The sequence below is a fragment of the Carcharodon carcharias genome, chromosome 3 (genome assembly GCF_017639515.1).
Source record: "Carcharodon carcharias isolate sCarCar2 chromosome 3, sCarCar2.pri, whole genome shotgun sequence".
Taxonomy (NCBI): Eukaryota; Metazoa; Chordata; class Chondrichthyes; order Lamniformes; family Lamnidae; genus Carcharodon; species Carcharodon carcharias.
The window spans coordinates 107,652,123-107,674,283 of record NC_054469.1 but is presented as its reverse complement, the minus strand read 5'-3'; the positions used below and the strand labels follow the sequence as shown (position 1 = coordinate 107,674,283).

General features: G+C 44.1%; 1 protein-coding gene across 1 annotated transcript in view; it reads right to left on the bottom strand.

The window, feature by feature from the left end:
* Positions 1–282: 282 nt before the first annotated feature.
* The window catches only part of gabbr2 (gamma-aminobutyric acid (GABA) B receptor, 2), a 969,806-nt gene continuing 947,927 nt past the window's right edge, over positions 283–22,161 (bottom strand). The window contains exons 18-19 of the mRNA XM_041183971.1: positions 3,657–3,777; positions 283–448 (exon numbers count right to left, since the gene is read on the bottom strand). Of these exons, the coding sequence (XP_041039905.1) occupies positions 283–448; positions 3,657–3,777 (287 nt within the window). The remainder of the gene's footprint in view (positions 449–3,656; positions 3,778–22,161) is intronic.

The following is a 22,161-nucleotide window of genomic DNA, read 5'->3' as shown; positions in this document are numbered from 1 at the left end:
ACTTCAGTCCCTGCTTCCTTAAGAAAACCTGTCACTCTTTCTGGGGAGGAAACTTACATCCAGTTTATGCAGAAACAAAAACTTCACAGATAAGGCTACAGGTCAGATTCAGGACATCTCCCCAAGACCACACAAACTGGCTCAGGAACTCAGTAGTGTCTGTTTCAAATGCCTATTCTTCTGTGGTAAGGAGAGCGTGCATCGTGTACGTAGCAGAGAACTAGGTGGAGTACACAGTCCAAACACTGAGTACTCTTCAGTTCAGGCTACAAAATTTCTTCTTTACAGGCCGGAAACCATGACTCGAAATGATGGCTGCACATGTCTGTGCCGTGGACTGGCACTAGGACTAACACACGGACTGGCACAACTAGCATCAACTCCACCTATTGATGGCAGGTAGGCATGATGAAGAATTGGTAGCTGCAAAGACAGTCTGCGCTGTATACTGAAAAAGAGAATAAAAAGATCACTAATCATTACTTATAGGGCATTTGCCAAAATTTAGTAAGTGCAAAATCATCACTAGCTATAAAGGTAAAGTCTGTTTAAGTAATTGTTTCCCTTAACTTGGTGGTGAAACTTGCTGACTTAATCCCCTCATTATTCTTTGGTTGGTGCATGTAGATAAGATCACCAATACTATTAAAGGCAAAGGAGATAAAACCTCTGTTTGCAGACTATTTAAATGTGTATTTCCACTATTGCAGTGAAGGTAGCCATGTCTCTTCTTCATTGAATCTTTCCATTTGTTGTATTCACATTACTTTCCCTTTATTGCTTCTTTAAGTTGTTAGCCATTCTACCACTGGAGTGAAGTCAACTTTGTTAATTAGATTCTTTGTCACTCAGGTAAAATGCTACCTTGTTCTCTTTTCACACTCAGTAAGAAGAGGAAAGAGAAACACTGAAGCAGAAAAAGAGACATAGAAGAAATGAGCAGCACAAAGATAGCAGAGAGAGAGATGTCACTAACTTATTGTGTAGATCACCACAAATGATTAATGAGGTGTATATTAAATTTGGTACAAGGGCATATTTTTCATTGAAGGCACAGAAGTACTGGTTATTCCTGGAGATGACACCATGATAGTGCCAAGCTTCAGTGTCATAGCCTGCACCACATAGAATAGCTGCTACTTTCTAGTGAAAGTATACCGCTCTCTGGTGATGGGAGACTGGTGCACAAATCACTTAAAATGCATTCTGATTTTTTTCATCTGCCTGTGTTTCCTCAGTAACTGACATTCTCTTGGGGAGTTCCAACGTAACGTGTATTGGAGTGGCTGAGCCCTTTACCATGTGACACTGTCATGAACATGTATAATTTTAAGTTGATTTTATATATTTATATATATATGTGTGTGTGATAAGAAGGGTAAAAATTGTTTCAGTTCCAATTAGCTTTTGTTTATGAACCTTGATGCCTGGAAGTCTGGATAGATTTGTGACTAAAAGGCTTCAGGTCTTTTGGGTTTGTTTGTAAATATACATTTTTAATGTGGTCTTACTGATGGGTTAAAAGAGCTTGCAAGTTAAAGTGACGGTTTAAAAGAGGTTGAAAATTCAGTGATTCTGGAAACAAAATACAAAATAGAAAAGCTTTACTGTTGTCTAGCGACAGTGATCCAGTGACAGACACAGAAAAAACAGGAGTTGAGAGAAAGGATGTTCAATATGTCTGGGAGAGAGAGAAGACAGGGATTTGAGGCTCTCTGAGAAGAAAAACTGCAAGGCTAGTGGGACAGTTATGGAGCTGAATAATCAGTTATGGAGCTTAGAAAAGTGATCAGTTTAGCGGAGGTGCTACTGAAAGACTAAGTTTAGGGAACTCATTTGTTTACTCTGCAGTTGAAAAAACAGTGACTTTAGAGTGCGATTTTTGGGTGTCTCAGGGAGAGATATGAGTTGGGTGAGAAGCATCAATTGAATGCTCAGGAGTTCACTGGAAGAAAACTGTTTACAACTGTGCCAGTCCCAAGCAAGAAGCCTTTGTGTCAAGCTAGTGGTAAGTCTTCACTGATTTATGTGCCTGTAAAGATATTGCTGGAGTAAAGGAATAATGGGAATTTGAATTGTCTTTTTGTGTTTGTATTGAGATCTTTCCAACCTTTTTGTCAGATGTAATTGAGTTCATTTTTCTTGTTTTAATAAATACTTTATTCCTTGCATTACAAGATCATCAGCAGACTCCTGTCAATTTGTTCAATAACTTTCCTACATGATTTCTTAAAATTAAGTTAGGAACTATCAAGCCAGGTTTCATGCTGGGATCTTACTTGTCCAATATTAATAGCAGCTGGGATCGTAACAAACCCACTTTGGATTTAGGCCTTATTTGAACACTGCCGGGTGTGAAAGGGTGGAAAATTGGCCATTCCTGTACTGAACTGAATGGTAGATTGGGCCTGTGAGGGCAGCTGAACTGGGGCTGATTGAGCACAGATTGGCAGCAGGTCACAGTATTTTCTGGAGCCAGGAGGAGTACTCTTGTTTTTCCTGGCCTCACAAACAAAATCAGATAGGGCGTCTTTCAGATGCAGGACATTGTACCTACAGCCCATAAAGAATGTTAAAGAAGCAGTTTAGATGCTGATGTAAGGGAATTGTAGTTTCTGTGGAAATATCTTGGACTCTTTCAGGAAAAAATTTTCAAGATAATCAAAGAAGGAAACCAGTTTCAGAATGCGTTCAATATGAAATGGGACTTTTCTACTAGACTTTTCTATCATTTGTCCACATGCAGAGTTGGCCACAAACTGGGCATGATTCTAATAAGAAGCATCTTGCCTGTAGTAATGTCAATGGGACCTCTAGGCTACCCGTAATGATAATCACAAAATGTATCAGCTTCCAAAAATCTTTACCTGAACTCTAGAATTATTACGATAAGCATTAAGTTGCTCATACAATAGTTTTGTTCTCATTTTGCACCACACACTGCAGCATTTGCAGCAACATTCCATCAAGGCTACCCTAATTAAGGAAAACACACCAGCATTCAGCAGATAAAAGGCTCAGAGTAGAGTTATCAAAAGTATCTACTTCCTCCTCAATGTGAGACTGCTGAAGCATATGAACCAGGCTATAATGGAGAATCTCAAATTGAGGCCAAGCACTTTGCTGTCATCCTTGTCATAGCAGCAGAAGAAAAAGCTGATCGGATAGGGGATCTCAAGGTCATCAGTATGCAGGTCATCTAGCGGATGGTATTGAAATGGAACAGTTCCTCAATGTTGAAACGATTGAGGCCCATTAATCAAGTTAATATCTCTGCTAATGAATGTGAGGCTTTGATCTGTATCCTCGTCAGGCAACTTGGATAACAACACTGAATAGCACAACCATCTTTGTCTAGCTATTGTCAAGGTGCAAAGATGTAGAAGACGACTTCACCACTGATTAACTCAGGAATTAAATAGTCCCACTGCTGCTCACCGTTCTGAACCAAATGTCACAAGAATAAGATATATTTGCAGTTGAGGACATATTGAAAAATTTATAATATGAATAAATTATGAGCCAAATTACTTGAAAAATTAACAGAAAATATATTTAGGGAGACAGTGTCTTGATTTTAACATTAAATACATACACTAATAATAACAATAAAGATTGCTTCTGAATTTTGAAAATACACATGTTACATTACATACTGTTCTGGAGAGTTGATATCTTCTATGACATCTTTGTTTGTTCTGGAAGGCTCCAGAGTGGTGCCCCAAGGCACCTGTGACCGCGAATCATGCTGGTTTTTCATTAGAGGCTTGTCACTATCTATAAAGAAATGTGATAGTGTGAATTTTGCACTCTGCAGGACTCCATCCCCACATGATTACTGAATGCAAATCAGAACAAAATATGAATAACTCTACATCAGTGTAATGAAAACATAGAATAATACAACACGGAAGGAAGCCATTTGGCCAGATATTTGAAAGAAATTTACAATAAATCCCACTCCCCTGTTCTTTCCCCATAGCCCTGCAATTTTTCTACTTCAAGCATTCATCCAATTCCTTTTTGAATATTATTATTTAATCTGTTTCCACCATTCTTTCAGGTAGCATACTCTGGATAAAAACAACTCACTATATAAACATTTTTTTCTTCATGTTGCTTGCGGTTCTTTTGCCAATTGCTTTAAATCTGTTCCCTCTGGTTACCAAGCTTGCTGCCACTCAAAACAGTCCTTATTTACTCTATCACAACACTTCACGATTTTGAACACTCTATCAAATCTCCCTTTAATTTTCTCTGCTTAAAGGAGAACCACACCAGTTTCTCTGTGTAACAAAAGTCTTTCAGTTCTCTACTTTTCTATTAAATCTCCTCAGCAATCTTGCTAAGGCCTTGATGTCCTTTCTATAGTGCAGTGCCCAGAATAGGCCACAATATTCCATCTGGGGCCTAATCAGTGTTTTGTTCTGTTATTGTCTGGTGCACTGACCTCTACCTTGCAGAGGCTGAGTGTCAACTCGCAGACACTTCCTCCTACCTCCCCCTGGACCATGACCCTACCACTGAACATCAAGCCATTGTTTCCAGGATTGGTACTGATCCTCTGAAGATCTTCCTTCCACAGCTTCCAACCTGATAGTCTCCCAATCTCGGATGGCCCGCTTCTACCTCCTACCCAAAATCCACAAACAGGACTGTCCCGGCAGACCGATCGTGTCAGCCTGTTCCTGTCCCACGGAACTCATTTCTTGCTATCTTGAGTCCCTTCTCTCTCCCCTTGTCCAGTCCCTTGCCACCTACATCCGTGATTCCTCTGACAAGTTACATCATATCAACAATTTCCAGTTCCCTGGCCCCAACCGCCTCCTCTTCATCATGGATATCCAATCCCTCTACACCTCCTTCCCCCACTGGGATGGTCTGATGGCTCTCTGCTTCTTCCTCGAACAGAGGCCCGAACAATCCCCATCCACCACTACTCTCCTCCGTCTGACTGAACTTGTTCTCACACTGAACAATTTCTCCTTCAACTCCTCTCACTTCCTCCAAATAAAAGGTGTGGCTATGGGTACCCGCATGGACCCCAGCTATGCCTGCTTCTTTATGGAGTATGTGGAACATTCCTTGTTCCAGTCCTACTCCGGCCCCCTCCCATAACTTTTTTTCCGGTACATCGATGATTACTTCGGTGCTGCTTCATGCTCTCATCTGGACCTGGAAAAATTTATTAATTTTGCTTCCAATTTCCACCCCTCCATCATTTTCACATGGTCCATCTCTGACACTTCCCTTCCCTTCCTTGACCTGTCTCAATCTCTGGTGATAGACTGTCCACCAATATCCATTACAAGCCCACTGAATCCCACAGCTACCTTGACTACAGCTCCTTACACTCCGCTTCCTGTAAGGACTCCATCCCATTCTCTCAGTTCCTTTGCCTCCGTCGCACCTGTTCTGATGATGCCACTGTCAAAAACAGTTCCTCTGACATGTCCTCCTTCTTCCTTAACCGAGGTTTTCCACCCACGGTGGTTGACAGGGCCCTTAACCGTGTCCGGCCCATCTCCTGCGCATCCGCCCTCACACCTTCTTCTCCCTCCCAGAAACATGATAGGGTCCTCCTTGTCCTCACTTATCACCCCACCAGCCTCCATATTCAAAGGATCATTCTCCGCCATTTCCGCCTACTCCAATATGACGCCACCACCAAACACATCTTCCCTTCACCCCCCCTGTGCCATTCCACAGGGATCGTTCCCTCCGGGACACCCTGGTCCACTCCTCCATCACCCCCTACACCTCTACCCCTCCCACGGCAACTTCCCATGCAACCGCAGAAGGTGCAACACCTGCCCCTTTACTTCCCCTCTCCTCACCGTCCAAGGGCCCAAACACTCCTTTCAGGTGAAGCAGCATTTCTCTTGCACTTCCCTCAATTTAGTCTACTGCATTCGTTGCTCCCAATGCGGTTTCCTCTACATTGGAGAAACCAAACGCAGACAGGGTGAACGCTTTGCAGAACACCTTCGGTCTGTCCGCAAGCATTACCCAAACCTCCCTGTCGCTTGCCATTTCAACACTCCACCCTGCTCTCTTGCCCATATGTCTGTCCTTGGCTTGCTGCATTGTTCCTGTGAAGCTCAACGCAAACTGGAGGAACGGCACCCCATCTTCCGACTAGGCACTTTACAGCCTTCCGGACTGAATATTGAATTCAACAATTTTAGAACTTTCTCCTCCATCCCCACCCTTTTCTGATTCTACACCCCCACCCCCCCCGACATTTTTACCAATAATTTATATAGATTTTTCTTTTCCCACCTACTTCCATTATTTTTAAATGTATTTCCATCCATTGTTTTATCTCTACCTTTTAGCCTTTTTTGATTCCTTCACCTCACCCCCACTAGGGCTATCTGTACCTTACTTGTCTTGCTTTCTACCCTTAATTAGCACATTCCTCAGATAATATCACCACCTTCAACACCTCTTTGTCCTTTTGTCTGTGACATCTTTTGGTTATCTCCACCTATCATTGGCCCTCTATCCAGGTCTACTTGTCCCCCCCCCCCCCCACCAAACTAGCTTATATTTCACCTCTCTTCTATTTTTACTTAGTTCTGTTGAAGGGTCATTCGAACTCAAAACATTAACTGTGCTCCTCTCCACAGATGCTGCCAGACCTGCTGAGTTTTTCCAGGTATTTTTGTTTTTGTTTAGTGTTTTGTTAAGGTTTAGCATAACTTTCTTCCTTTTGTATTCTATGCTTCTATTTATAAAGCCACGGATCCCTTATGCCTTTTTAATTGCCTCTCAATTTGTCCTGCTTCCTCCAAAGATTTCTACACACAAACTCCCAAGCAATGTTCCCTCCAATTTCTCTTTGATGTGCATGGCCGGTTTGTTGTGCTGCATGGTCCCTTTAAGTTTGCCATGCATGCGCGCATCTTAAAGGGAACACTGCTTATCCATGGCCAGTTTGGCTGCTGCCTGATTGCTGCATGCCTCACAAGGGTCCCTGTTCCCGCATCCCTGTTAAAATTGTACTATTTAGTTTATATTGCCTCTCCTCATTCTTCCAACCAAAACAAATCATTTCACACTTCTCTGAATTTAATTCCATCTGCCATGCACCTGCCCCATTTCACCTGTCTGACTCCGTCCTCGTGAAATCTGTTACTATCCTCCTAATTGTTTGCTACGCTGCTGAGTTTCATATCATCTGCAAATTTTGAAATTATGCTCTGCACGCATGGCCGAGTCCAGGTCATTAATCTATATCAAAAAGCGCAGTGGTCACAACACCAATGACTGGGTGCACCACTGCACACTTCCCTCCAGTCTGATAAACAATCATTTGCCACTACTCTCTACTTGCTATCCTTTTGCCTACTTTCATATCCACACAGCTGCTGTCTCTTTAATCCCATGGGTTTCAATTTTGCTAACAAGTCTATTACGTGGTACTTTATCAAATGCCTTTTGAAAGACCATAAACATACATCACAGTCTTTATCAACCCTTTCCACTACTTCATCAAAGAGCTCCTCTGGTGTTAACTCTAATGGTAAGCATAGGTACAAGTGCAATTTTGCTATACATATTCCGAAGTGCACACAAAAGGGGTGCATCAGAATTTGAATCCCTTAAATGGCTCAAAAATTTTCTTGTGATTACACGTAACAGCACATTTGTAGGAGCTATCATTGGTTGCTTATTGCACACTGCTAATTGGATCTTTCATTTCATTTAAGTAACATTGATGAATTAGTTGGTTAAAGCAATGAGTAGCTGACCTATACAGATCATAAAGGTTCCAGATTCTACCTTCAGTCTGTTTTAAGTTAGCTCATCATAGCTGGAGATCTAATAATGGGATATATAATTGACCTTAGCATCCTTTAGTTATTTGGTAGGGTTGTGGGGCGGGGGAGGGGAGGTGGACTAGTTAAGGTTTACTTCCACCCTTGATTGTTTTGGCATGAAGCCATCTACAGTTCGATAATAACACTTGCATTTATATGGGAATAGAAATGAAATAATGTTGTACAGATTTAAGGATGTGGAACTGCTGCATTGAGGAACAATTTTGGGGACCAACATCAAAAGGACACCCAAAAGTCATCCAGCCTGATACAAGATTGGTCATCTTTAAGGTAACCCTCTCAGATGCCTGAACTGCAAGTTCCCCTCCAAGCCACTCACCACCCTGACGTGCAAATATATCGCCATTCCTTCACTGTCACTGGATCAAAATCCTGGAACTTTTTTTTAATTCACTCATGGGATGTGGGCTGGTTAGGCCAGCATTTATTGCCCTTGAGAAGGTGGTGGTGAGCTGTCTTCTTGAACCACTGTAGTCTATGTGATGTAGGTACACCCACAGTGCTGTTAGGAAGTTACATCACATGGACTGCAGCAGTTCAAGAAGACAGCTCACCACCACCTTCTCAAGGGCAATTAGGAATGGGCAATAAATGCTGGTTAGCCAGCCACACCCACATCCTATGACCAAATATAAAAAAAGACTGATGTTAGACCTCTTACACATGAAAATATAAATGTTAACTAGCCGCTGGATTTTGTATTTACTATAAATAGCACTTAATTTCTTAAAGGGACACAGATAGACATTCGGAAAGAAGCAATGTTTATCTCCATATTGAAACAGCTTATATTTTTACTTACCATGAGCAATATCACAGAGGTCCAGTTGTATAAAATAAAGTTCAAAGTATTTTGCTCTCTCACAAGGAATGAAAATACGTAAAATTACAGTTAAAAAAGAAACATTGGAGCTCCTTTACAGCTATAGCTTTATTAGGGGCTTTCATGGCATTTCCATGAAAGAGTCATAGCTGAGAAGTTCATTGCATGTGGACAATGGTACAGCTTTCGTAATGAAGACAGAAGAGAGTCACAAGCTTGGCTCAGGGGTTGAATAGACAACTGTGGTTGCAAACTGTTTGGTGCAGCCTGAGAAAGTAGATGGAAAAGGGGAAGGGATCAGGGACAAGTGTATGTAAAGTGTGGCAGGCATCAAAGACAACAACTTTGGTCTTCTCAAATTTGGCGGAAGGAAATTGCCGTCCATCCAAGACTGGATTTTAAACAAACTGTCTGAAAACATAGAGGCTCACTGTGGACTTGATCTAATGGCATGATAATCTGAAATAATGCCAATCATATAAAGAATTTCTCATGATAGTGCAGTGCAAGACCTGTTTTCCCAAAACAAGTTATACCTAGGATAAATATACTATTATTGTAATATTTTCATCCTTATTTATTATTCATGCATTAATTCTGTACCAAGATTTGTGAAAATGAAATTTAAAGAACAGTGCACACTGTATCATACAGATGATTATTTAAAACCTGTTCAGTGTTGTGTGAATGTACTAGGGCATCACCAGTACCCTATGCACAGGATAGACCAGCAACCTCACAATCACGCTGCTCAGGGAACTACTTTGGAATTGTAAACAAGAAAATGAGCTCAGTTCTCAGATGGATATCTAAAACAATATTTAATAGTAGGTTGTCAAATAACTGCTGAGTGTTTTTAGAATGAATTCATTCAAGCAGGGTGAAGAATGAGATGCTTTTTTACTGGCATTGAATTAATGAATACGAATGGGAACAAACAGCTATGAAGCTTCTAAATACTTTACATTGAGCAAGAGCATTGGGCTCATGGCAAACACATTATCAATAATAGTTATGGATTTGAAAATCCAAATGCTGGGTATTTCCTGTTACACAGTTTAGCAAGATTTACACTGACTTTCCACCAAAGCTATGACAGGAGAATGCTTCCGAAGGAAATTCCAAACAGAATTGTTTAGTTGTTAATAAGGAGATTGTATTGAAGAAAGTTTTGAAGAAACTTTACGCATTATAACTGCCTCTTTTTAAGCCGAGCAATTTATATCCAAAGTAAGGGCAACCTCACAAAGTAATAAAACTGCTATTAATACAGCGATGAGAATGGAATGGGGGTGGGGGGTGGTTGCAAGCAATATCCAGTCACAAACATGCAAAGCTCTCACTCACTTTTCCAAAACCATTTTATCCAATGCAGGGTCACAGGGAGTCAGAGCCTACCCCAACAGGCAATGGACACTGGGCAGGGTACACCCAGGATGGGACACACACTCACACCAAGGGGAAATTTAACTGTAGCCAATCCAGCCACCCAGCACCTCTTTGGATGACAGGAAGAAACCAGATCACCCAGCAGAAACCCACACGGACACAGGGAGAATGTGCAAACTCCACACAGACACCCGAGGTCAAAATCGAACCTGGTTCCTGGAGCTGTGAGGCAGCAGCACTAATCACTGTGCCACTATAGGATTCATGTGGAAAATATATATTTATGTTTTTAATTGGAAAATCAATCTCTGGTTGTTTCTTGTATTTTTAATATTTATTTAGGTTATTTTTACTTATTCATGGGATATGGGTATTGCTGGCTGGGCCAGCATTTATTGCTCATCCCTAATTGTCATTGAGAAGGTGGTGGTGAGCTGCCTTCCTGAACCACTGTAGTCCATGCAGTGTAGGGACATCCACAGTGCTGTTAGGAAGAGAGTTCCAGGATTTTGACCCAGCGACAGGAGCGGTGATATAGTTCCAAGTCAAGGTGGTGAGTGGCTTGGAGGGGAACATGCAGATGTTGGTGTTTCCATTCATCTGCTGCCCTTATCCTTCTAGGTGGTAGAGATCACAGGTTTGAAAGGTGCTGTCGAAGGAGCCATGGTGAGTTGCTGCAGTGCACCTTGAAGATGGTACACACTGCACTGTGTGTCAGTGATTGAGGGAGTGAATGTTTAAGGTGGTGGATGGAGTGCCAATCAAATGGACTGCTTTGCCCTCAATGGCATCAAGCCTCTTCAGTGTTGTGGGAGCTGCATTCATCCAGGCAAGTGGGGAGTATTCCATCACACTCCTAACTTGTGCCTTGTAGATAGCCTTTGGGAGTCAGGATGTGAGTTACTCACTGCAGAATTTCCAATCTGGCCTGCTCTTGTAGGCACAGTACTTATGTGGCTGGTAAGTTCAGTTTCTGGTCAATGGCTACCACTATAATGTTGATAATGGGGGAATTCAGGCATGCCATTGAATGTCAAGGGGAGATGGGTAGATGTGCTCTTGTTGGAGATGGTCATTGTCTGGCACTTGTGTGGCACGAATGTTACTTGCCACTTATCAGTCCAGGCCAGAATATTGTTCTGGTCTTGCTACATATGGACACGAATGCTTCAGTATCTGAGGAGTCGCAAATGTTGCTGAATATCGTGCAATCATCAGCAAACTATTAAGGTCACTTCTGACCTTATGATGGAGGGAAGGTCACTAATGAAGCAGCTTGTTAGGCCTAGGATGGTTAGGCCTAGGATACTACCCTGAAGAACTTCTGCAGTGATGTCCTAGGGCTGGGATGATCAGCATCCAACTACCACAACAATCGTCCTTTGTGCTAGGTATCACTCCAACCAGTGCAGAGTTTTCCTCCTGATTCCCATTGACTATACTTTTAATCGGGTTCGTTGATGCCACACTCAGTCAAATGTGGCATCAATGTCAAGGGCAGTTACTCTCACCTCACCTCTGGTGTTCAGTTCTTTTGTCCATGTTTGAATCAAGGCTGTACTGAGATCAGGAGCTGAGTGGCCGTGGCAGAAACCAAACTGAGCATCAGTGAGCATTGTCTATGACCCCTTCCATCACTTTACTGATGATCAAGAGAAGGCTGACAGGGTGCTAATTGGCTAAGTTGGATTTGTCTTGCTCTTTGGGGACACGACATGCCTGGAAAAATTTCCAGATTGCCAGGATGCAAGAGCAATTATATTTTCCCTGATCTTGGGTATGCCACAGGGGGCAGGGTGCCATGGATGCACTCACGTGGCGCTCAGATCTCCGTCACAACACGCAGTCAACTCAGTCAATCTCAAGGGCTTTCATTCACAGAATGTGCAACTGGTTTGCAACCACCAGAAACACATGCTCCAGGTGTGCGCACAGTTTCCAGGGAGTGGACATGACTCCTACATCCTCAGTTGGTCACAGACCCCTGAAGCCTTCCACAGAGGCTGCAGGGTTGGCTCCTTGGGAACAAGGGCTACCTGCCAAGGACATGGCTGATGACACCCGTGCGGTGACCTCAGACTGCAACAGAGTGATGGTATAATGAGGCTCATGCAGCAGCTCACAACTTGGTGGAGCAGACCATCGGGATTCTGAAAATGAAGTTCCGGTACCTTGACCAGTCTGGTGGAGCCCTGCAATACAGTCCACAGAGGGTGACACGCATCATTGTCATCTGCTGTGCCCTTTACAATCTGGTACTGCAACAGGGAGAGGAGCTGGCTGAGGGGGAGATGGAGGAGCTGGAGGTCTCTTCCGATGAGGAGGACGCCGTCAGGGATGAAGGTGAGGAGGTCCTCAAAGGCAATGATGACGGCGATGCGGCCCTTGCACTGGCTTGACAAGGCAGATGTGCTCAGGAGGCCCTCAAAGCTGTTAGATTTGTGGAGGATGATGATGACATGTAGTGAAGAGACCCCATAGATCCTCACTGCATCTGTGAACATTTGACTCCAGTCTGGCTTATAGCAGCACCAATACCCTCTGTGATAATGGTCCTGTCATGGAGATGCAGTGGAGGCCCTAATAGTCACTCAGTTGCAGGAGGATGATGACAACCTGCAATGTGGGCACTCCATAGATCTTCACTCCATAGCCTCTGAGAATGTCTGACTCCTGCCTGGCCGAGGGCAGCTCGATTGGGCTCTGTGATCAGGGTCATATCATAGAGGCACAGGCATGAAACTTTAGAAGCATCTGATCCTTTGTCGGACTTCAGGACCTAAGCCCTTCAGGAGCACAGCATCACTGGTCACAGATGCTGAAGAGATGGGGGCCAGCCCCACCTTAAAGGTGCTGAGAGCACACAGAGAGTATGAGAGAATTCTGTAATGCCTGCCCACTACATTCTGGCAGCAATGACCAGCACTGCTGAGGTGCAGACATCAATAACGTGTCCAGGGAGTGTGAGGCTGGACCATCATTTTGGTCTGAAGGCTGCACAGAGCACAAGGAAGAGGCTCTGGTCTGAGACACCTGCCTTTATCTTGTGCAGAAAGGTTTCACATCTGAGTGACTCAAATGGAGCAAGGAGCCACAGGCAGGAAGATATTGTTGGGAGTTTATTGACAATATTGAACATTATGCACATGTGATTAACACCTGTGCCCAGACTGTGCAACTATTTCTCTTTAACTTTCCTAACCCTCCCACTATGTCTTGGTTCTCCCCGGGCATCCATAGAGGAGGTGGAGGCAGCCTGATGACAGCCCTGTCTGTGATGACCTTGGCAGGTGTCCTCTGGAGGGCTGAGACTTAGTGGGTCCGGGCCTCTTTTCAGGGTCCTGCTTTGTGGCAGAGGCACCCTCCTCAGCCTGTGGAGCTAGAATTGCTGAGGTCACAGGAAGATGGGATTCGGATGGGCCGGTCACTCCCGCAGTCACCTGGATGGACAGCCCTGGAGTGTTCATCTGCAGATCCTCCTCCCTATGAATGCCCGAGGACCCCAGGCTGACTCGTTGAGGAGAAGGGTAGCTAGAGTGAGATCAGGCTGCCCACCACACCTCTTGCATACACACTGTTGGAAGTCACCTATGCCATCAGCGATGCAGTTAAGCCTGCATTGCAGTGCAGGAATGACAACCTGGACCAAGGTCTCCATGGTGGCTGCCATCCTACCAGTGTTGATCTCAGTGCTTCTTCCTCAGAGTGATGGCGGACGGACTCCTCCATTGTGCCTTATAGTCAGAGGAGTGCAGCGGACATCCCTTCCTAATGTTCCCGAGCTTGCCTTTGCAGCTGCAGCAACTGTGAGATGACTGATCCAGAGGTTTGTCATCTGACTTGGGATCAGCAGATTTCTGGCCTCCAGCAGTTCTCCAAGTGCCGGGCACCTGGGGAGTCCCTGCCATTGCCTGCTGTGGATCAGAGAGTGTGATGTGCTCACCAGATTGTGATCTTGAGGCTATCCTAAAGCTGGGCCCCACCGAGGTGTGTGTCTCTGCACTGGTGGAGGGTGTGGGTGAGCGCTGTGACAGGAGTTCAAGGAAGGTGCCTCCAGATTCTTCTTCAGAGGTTTCTTCAGAGCTTGATTGGAGGCCCTGGGTCATTTTTGGTTTCTAGATCTGTTCAAAATCATTTAGCACAAATAGTCATGACATCCAACATGATGGAGGGTACCCTCAATGTGAAGACAGGACTTTGTCTTCATAAAGACTGTGTGGTGGTCACTGCTACTGATACTGTCATGGACAGGTGCAAATGTGACAGGTAGATTGGTGAGGATGAGGTCAAGTAGGTTTTTCCCTCTTGGTGGTTCCCTCACCACCTGCTGCAGACCCAGTGTAGCAGCTATGCCTTTAGGACTTGGCCAGCTCAGTCAGTAGTGATGCTACCAATTCACGTAGTGATGGACATTAAAATCCCCTACCCAGAGTACATTCTGTGCTCTTGCCACCCTCAGTGCTTCTTCCAATTGGTGTTCAACAGCTGAGGGTGCAGTAGGTAGTCATCAGCAGGAGGCTTCCTTGCCCATCTTTAACCTGATGCCATGACACTTCATGGAGTTTGGAGTCAATGTTGAGGACTCCCAGAGCAACTCCCTCCAAATTGTATACCACTGTGGCAGCTGGGTCTGTCCTTTTGATGGGACAGAACATGCTCAAGGATGGTGATGGAGGTGTCTGAGATATTATCCATAAGGTATGATCCAGTGAGTATGACTATGTCAAGCTATTGCTTGACTAGGCTGTGGGACAGCTCTCCCAATTTTGTCACAATCACCCAGACTTTAAGTAAAGAGGTCATTGCATGGTCAAAAAGGCTGGGTGTGCCGTTGTTGTTTCCGGTGCCTAGGTCGATGTCAGGTGTTCCATCTGAATTCATTCCTTTAAAACTTTGTAGCAGTTTGATACAGCTGAATTGTTTGATAGGCCATATCAGAGGGCAGTTAAGAGTCAACCACATTGCTGTGTGTCTGTACACCAGACCAGGTAAGGACCACAGATTTCTTTCTCTAAAACACATTAGTGAACCAGATGGGTTTTTCCAACAATCGACAATGATTTCCTAGTCACCATTACTGAGACCAGCTTTTAATTCCAGATTTATTGATTGAATTCAAATTCCACCAGCTGCTGTGGTTCTGTTTCACTCTGTCATACTTCTCCTTCTAATGATTGTGGAACCTCTCTCTGTAGCTGCTTCTTTCTGTTGCTGTCTCCCTTTTTATTCTCTCCCACCTCTTCGTTGCTGTTTTCCCTCTCTCCCTCTGTTGTTGATTTTCTTTCCTCGAGTTTTTGTCTTTTTCTATCGCCCTTTTTCTCTCTTGCTGCATTTCCTCTCTCTCCCTCTGTCGCTGTATTTTCTCTTTGTTTCTTCTCTTCCTCTATTACAGTTTCTTGATCTGCTGTTTTCCCCTCTTTCCCCCTTTTGTTTCCCTCTTCTGCTGTTTTTCTGTTTATTGCTGTCTCACTCTCTTCGTTCCTCTCTCTCTGAAGTACAGAATTTTAAAGATCTTCAGGGATCTCTTGCTTGCTACCCTAGCAGATCCTGCTGTTTGTTCGGGCTCACTCCATTCCCCCTGGGCCCTGCTACAGGCCCCTGTTTGCTCCCTGGTTGACTTCCGTGGGAACGCTTGATTACCATTTTACTTCTGTGAGTAGGTGTGACACGAACAAGCAAGATGCGATTTCCCTCGACTATTTAAAGGCCCAGTTCTCAGATGAAATGGACAAGCAAGTGTGAAGTTTGGAAGATAGTGGTTAGCAAGTGGAAGGAGAGAACAGGCTGGGCCTAGGTTCTCTGACTTTCTGCTGGGTGCAGTAAGGGTCAGGAGGGAATTGATGTTTCCCAACAATGCTATAAAGAAACCTACTGCTGCCACATTGAAGGAGTGGCTGGTGGTAGCACAGGAGCATCAACATTCAGTTATGGATCCAATTCTGCAAATGTTTCAATGATCTGACCAATTCAGGAAAGGTAAGCAAATTTGGAGATGCACCAAATCCTGTAATACACCCCCATGACTATCTTGCCACTCACATTACATTCACAACACTCCTCCCGCCCACTTCAATTCCAATAGCACACATTTGGCCAGCTTTTGGCATCAATGTGGATAGCTCGAGTTGGGAAATTTCCTGTCTTGTCGGATCTGCCTCACTGCATGAACTTCACTCTGTTGGTTGAGTACAGGATAGACTGCCAACCCCAGAAGCAGAACATAGGCAGCCATGGGGATAGACGAGTGTTAAGGCGGACTGGTTAGAAGGCCCACCTCAATTCTCTAGGACATTGTCCCAGTTGTTTAGAAATTGTTAGGCCCTCTAGCCCTCATCCTCGCATCTTCTCATTCCCTCTGCCCACCCTCCTTGGCCCTTCTTACCCTCCATGCCAACTCATCCCCCCATCCCCGATAGCCCCTCAGACCCACCATGTCACCTCCATAACACATTACCCTTTATCCACCATGGGAATATCTCAGGAGCCATGTGGAAATGAAAAGAACATGCTTCTAACAATCGAACACAGCTCTCACTCCTATGCACTTGATACAGAAAAAAATCTCTCATTCATAAAATCCATTCAAAGCTTTTAAATCTCCACAAGTGATTAATCTCTTATAAAAACAAACAAGCATCTATGAGACCCCACATTAAAGACAGCTAATTCTTTAATAGCCTCTTTAAGCTATAAATCAAACAGTGAATTCAGAACACCCTGCTGAGATAAATGCACTTTTAAAACTGAGCCAAGCATTCATAATGACATAATGATAGTAAAATATTAATAAAGAGCTTTATTAAAATTATATTGGCAGATGCTACTATTTTTATAACCTATGCCTGTCAATCAAAACAATCCAGCAAGGCTTTATTTCTAATTCACCCTTTTTTTCAAAAGTTTAAAGAAAGGGGCATTTAAAAAACTTCAGATCATGACAGTTATACAGACCTATCCAACCTTCAGGACTATTTACGTCTACTCCAACAATTCGTGACTCCCACATTGCCTATGAAGGCCCGTGCAACAGCCAAAATGGGGCCTGTTTGAACTCAGCACTAATTTCAAATGACCCTGCTGAGTTTGTGAATCACTCCCTGCCCTCTTTCCCTTATTGGAAAAAATGCGTTGGAAATAGGGTCTGGACTTCTGCATCTGGGTCCCACCTGCCATTTCTAAAGCTCTGTGGAGTCTTCCTGACTCCACAAAAATCCAGCCCATAATTCTATATATCCTCTCATCCTCATCTCCTTCCTTTCTCCACCACTGCCAGTCATCCCAATTGTCATGTAATCTGAAATCAGTTCAGTTCCCATTATTCTCAAATGGCATTGTCAACAGATCCCTCAAATGCAGGCCAATCTACTTGTGCTACATTGCTCACCATCACTCTCACAAAATGCACTGCACTCATCAGATGCCTCAGTGCCACTCAGAGAGCTATGGTGCTAGTCTTGCAGGAGAGAATGCAGAATTTTTAAAAATAATTTATTCATGGCATGTAGGTGTCACTGGCTAGGCCAGTATTTATTGCCCATCCCTAATTGCCCCTTGAGTTGTCTTCTTGAACCGCTGCAGTCCATGTGGTGTGGGCACACCCACAGTGCTGCCAGGGAGGGAGTTTCAGGAATTTGACCCAGTGACAGCGAAGGAATGGCGATTTATTTCCAAGTCAGGATCTGCTGCCCTTGTTCCTCTAGGTGCTAGCGATCGTGGGTTTGGAAAGCGCTGTCGAAGGAGCCTTGGTGAGTTCCTGCAGTGCATCTTGTAGATGGTACACACTGCTGCCAGTGGTGGAGGGGGTGATTGCTTGTGGATGGGATGCCAATCAAGCAGGTTGCTTTGCTCTGGATGGTGTTGAGCTCCTTGAGTGTTGTTGGAGCTGTACTCATCCAGGGAAGTGGAGAATATTCCATCACACTTCTGGCTTGTGCCCTATAGATTTTTTTTTTAGTGTTTAAAACAAAATTATTTTTCCATGCAAAAATCAAAGAACATGAATACTAATAACTACACTCTATCTTAACTAGTCAGTTGCATGAAAGATATTAAAAGAACAATTATCACAATACTTATGGTCTAAACCAAAATTCTTAACTCAAATTTCCTTCTACGCCCATTTGACTTATACCCCCAAAAAACTCAAATCAGAAACACATCAGAAATTGAAAGATTAATCACTTAGACTGAGTACTGTTTCAAACATTTGTATGTGGGTTAAGATTTGGTGGACAGGCTTTGAGGAGTCAGGAGGTGATTTACTCACCTGCTCTTGTAGCCACGGTATTTACATGGCTAGTTCAGTTCAGTTTCTGGTCAATGGTAATCAACAATGTTTTCATAGTCATTATTAGACATTTAATTCAAGATTCTTATTGTATTTGAATTTCAACATCTTCCGAACTCAGGTCCACAGAGCATTAGGATACATATCTTGCAGCTGAGCAGATATGAGCGCATAGGCAAGACCTGGTAGACACTTAAATGGGATGTCACCTGGAGATTGGCACAGCACAAGTGAGCATGAGTAGAGAGTGGTGGCAGGGAAGCTGTGGAGAATTTACTTTGGAAGGCGTAATCCTCTTCAAGCTCTGCTCAGCTGGACAGTAATGGTGAATCTGGGCATGGGGGAGGGAGGGGGTATCAAGGAAAAGGAGATCCAGCAGCAATGTACTGGCAGACCTGGCAGGCATATTCTCCACAATAGCAAAGTGGATAGAGGGGTCTATCTCAAACACTGGTGGAGTGATGTCACAGGGATTTTCAACCATACAACCATACAATCAGTCATTGAGAGTCTGGCTGCCTCTTAGGAAGTTGCATCAGGTGCACAAAGATGGCCAAGCTGGCCCAAAGTGGTGACCTTGCATATTATGACCACCAATATTTCTACCGGCTTCCAGACATGAGCTTGCAAGGCATCACTGATAGCCACCAAGCTGCTCTTCCGCAGAGACACAGGAGTAATCTGCCATTGGTCCTGAGGAGGGAGAATGGTGTCAATATACACTTTCCTCTCAGAGCCCACCTAAACAATTTTCCGCATAACAAGGACCTGGCTTGTTGCCTCCCCTGCACAGGACCAGGAGGAGGAAGTACTGGTGGGGCACAGAGCACACCACATAGAAATTCAAGAGATAGGAGTAGAAAAGCTTTATAGTTCACCAACCTTAAGAAGCGTATTCCCTGTAACGGAATGCGAGTGCCCATTCTGTTTTACATTCGTTTGGTATTGAAGGTGGAGACATATATTGACTGACACCAACTGGTGATTGTTTACCAGTGGGTGGATGTTACAGAAATGCTTGCAGAGATGGGGTAATTAATACAGTCACATTGGTTAAGCTGAATGACTAACTGAACCTTTGAACTACCAGGACATCCTTGGCATCAGGGCAACAATCCCTCTACCTGGTATTAATATTGAAGCCACAATAATGTTAAGACAATAGATGTTTAATAGCAAGAGGTAATGGATCAACAACTAGGTGGCTGTATAGAAACAAAGGTTGATAAGTGAGAATATACATTTTGGCGTGTTGGGATGGAATGTTAACTATCATCCACAGGGATTTAGGGCAAATGTTTTTAAATGAAGCCTGTTCAAGATAGCAGCTTATATTGCAATTCTTCACCCCAACTGCCAAGTAGTACTATTGTGGGATTGAAACTAATGCTGGAAATCAAGGGATGACCTGCGTGATAGAGGAAGCATCAGTTTTATCTGTTTGTGTGAGGTGTGGTTGCTTAGCTGTACCTTTGCCAAGTTGTTTAACAACTTCTAAATGAACCTTTGAAGATGAAGAGAAGGCTCAAGAGGGAGGTGAATTCAATTTTATATGCAGACAGAGGAAAGGTCGGCAAGAAACTGCTGCCCTTGGTACCGTTTGTAACTGTGTTATGGAGGCCATGTCCTGAACTTTGTGTGCAGACAATGTCGTTGCTGTGAACTCTGAGCAAGATGAGCCATGCACGGCCATTATTTAAAGGAGCAGATATCCAGCTTGTGAGTAAGGTGATTTGTTTGGAGCTTTTTCTACTGCAAAATAAGGAGGTAATTTGGAATATTTTTGGGTATTCTTTGGTGAGTTCCTGGAATTGCCAGGTGTTGCTAAGGATGTTAAGGGTGGGGGACTGCAGAGATTTGGTGATCTGTCCACACAAAGGCTGCAACAGGTATGGAGGCTACATTTGCAGGGCTTCTGGGTCTGCAACGCAACAAGGGGATGGAGAAGAGGCTGCAAAAGGGAACACTCCATATAATTCCCTCTGCCAAGTTGGAGCTGGATTCCTCCATGCTGTTTGACAATGATAGGAGGCTGTCTGGCAGGCCAACCAATGCATTTCGGTGTGCATGCCCATTAGGGTTCTCCTGTATGCTGCCCTATCGACGTCCTCATCTGAGTCCTGTGCAGTAGCACTCACCTGCTATCTTAGCCTCCGGTGAGCTGGCAAATGAGTTATCATTGACCCTTGACCCGGCTGGATGAGCCACCACATGCTGATCCCAAACTCTATATTAACCTCTAAGGTATGTGCAATGTCAGTTTCTGATCTCGTGGATGTGAGTATCAGATCAAGTGATGGCCCTCTTCACCACTGCTCTGCTGTTGCTATCTCTCTCTCTCTCTCTCTATTCCCTGTGGCTGGGCAGGTGGCAGTTCATGCACGTTTGCAAGCAGGAACTCAGAACGGTTAGATTGGAGTGAGCGGAAGGGATTGGGGATTGGAGTGGGAAGCAAACCTCCATAATCCAGTTCTGCCTCCTGTAATCCAGTTCTGCTTCCCTTAATCCAGTTCTTAGTGATAAGCGAAAGTGACATTTGGAAGACTAATTCAATCCACACATAGTTCTCTCCAGTGTCACTTTCATTAAAAGCAGCAGAAACTCTTGGTAAAGGAAGACAAATGGAGTTGCAAATTGTGTTGCTTAGGTGGGGCCACAGAAACAAAGATATCACACCATCAGCAGCTTGCTCATCATGCCAGATAGCAGAAGAAGGTTGTACTCAGAGTTGAGAAAGCGCAGAAGAGAGGAACATACCATCATTCTCAACGTTCTCAGAGACAGCAGCTACCATAGGCCACTCAGCAGCCAGCCCCGTGTTTCAGAGAACCATCTCATCTGTAAGGGTAGGAGATGCAGGTGTCCTTGACTGACTCTGTTCCATTCCTTTCTATTGTGAACCACCTTGTCCTGTGAGAGAGAGGGCAGGATGTCAGTGATTGCTGACATGTTTGAGTGATGTGCCGGCCACAGCTAAATAGCTGGATCTATATGGAGGCAGTGAGTGGTGGATCTGAGGCTGGCAGCATCGGTAGGTATGTGAGGGTGAGGTGTAGTCTCTGGATGTTAGGCATGAGCCTCGAGTGCCAAGGAGTGCTGCTGCCCTCCCCATCCCTGCAGAATTATGGCTTCTCTCTTCTTGATCTCCACCACTAATGCCTCAAGTGCTGCATCCATCACTCTGGAACCCTGTCTGCCCAGGTGTCCAATTTGCAATATTTTTCATTGCAGCAATCTTTTTATACAGCTTTCCTTTATGGTGCAGCTTGCCTTAGGAGAACAGGTGAGCTATTCCACTCAATCGGCACACCCCGCGCACCCCCACTCTGCAATCAGCCTGGAAGAATACACATCAGCGATAAACCTATTCAGGCCAGCGCTGAAATCATGCAGATGATCAATACACAAAAATTGTGTGGCCAATCCAACCTGATCTGCATGGGCATGGGCAGGTCGCAAATCATGACCTCTGTGCTCAAAATCCAGGGAAGCCCATTTTCAGTCCTATATGTTCTTGCAGATGTATAATAATATTAATGAAAATTAAATTAAAATAGTAAAAGAGTGTAGCTCAATGTTATAATTACAATGTAATTTTGTCAGCATGCCTGTGATCCTATGATAGCCATTGGTGGTGTGTGTGATGTCCAGGTACTACACATTCTCAGAACCTTTAAACTCCATTAATGGTTGAATAACCTATTGAGAGTGAAGAAATATGAGGGCTCATGTTACTGCACAAGAGTTACCTATGGAGTAAATTCTGTATAAGAAAGGAACAGGAGTGGACCATACAGCCACTCAAGCCTGCTTTG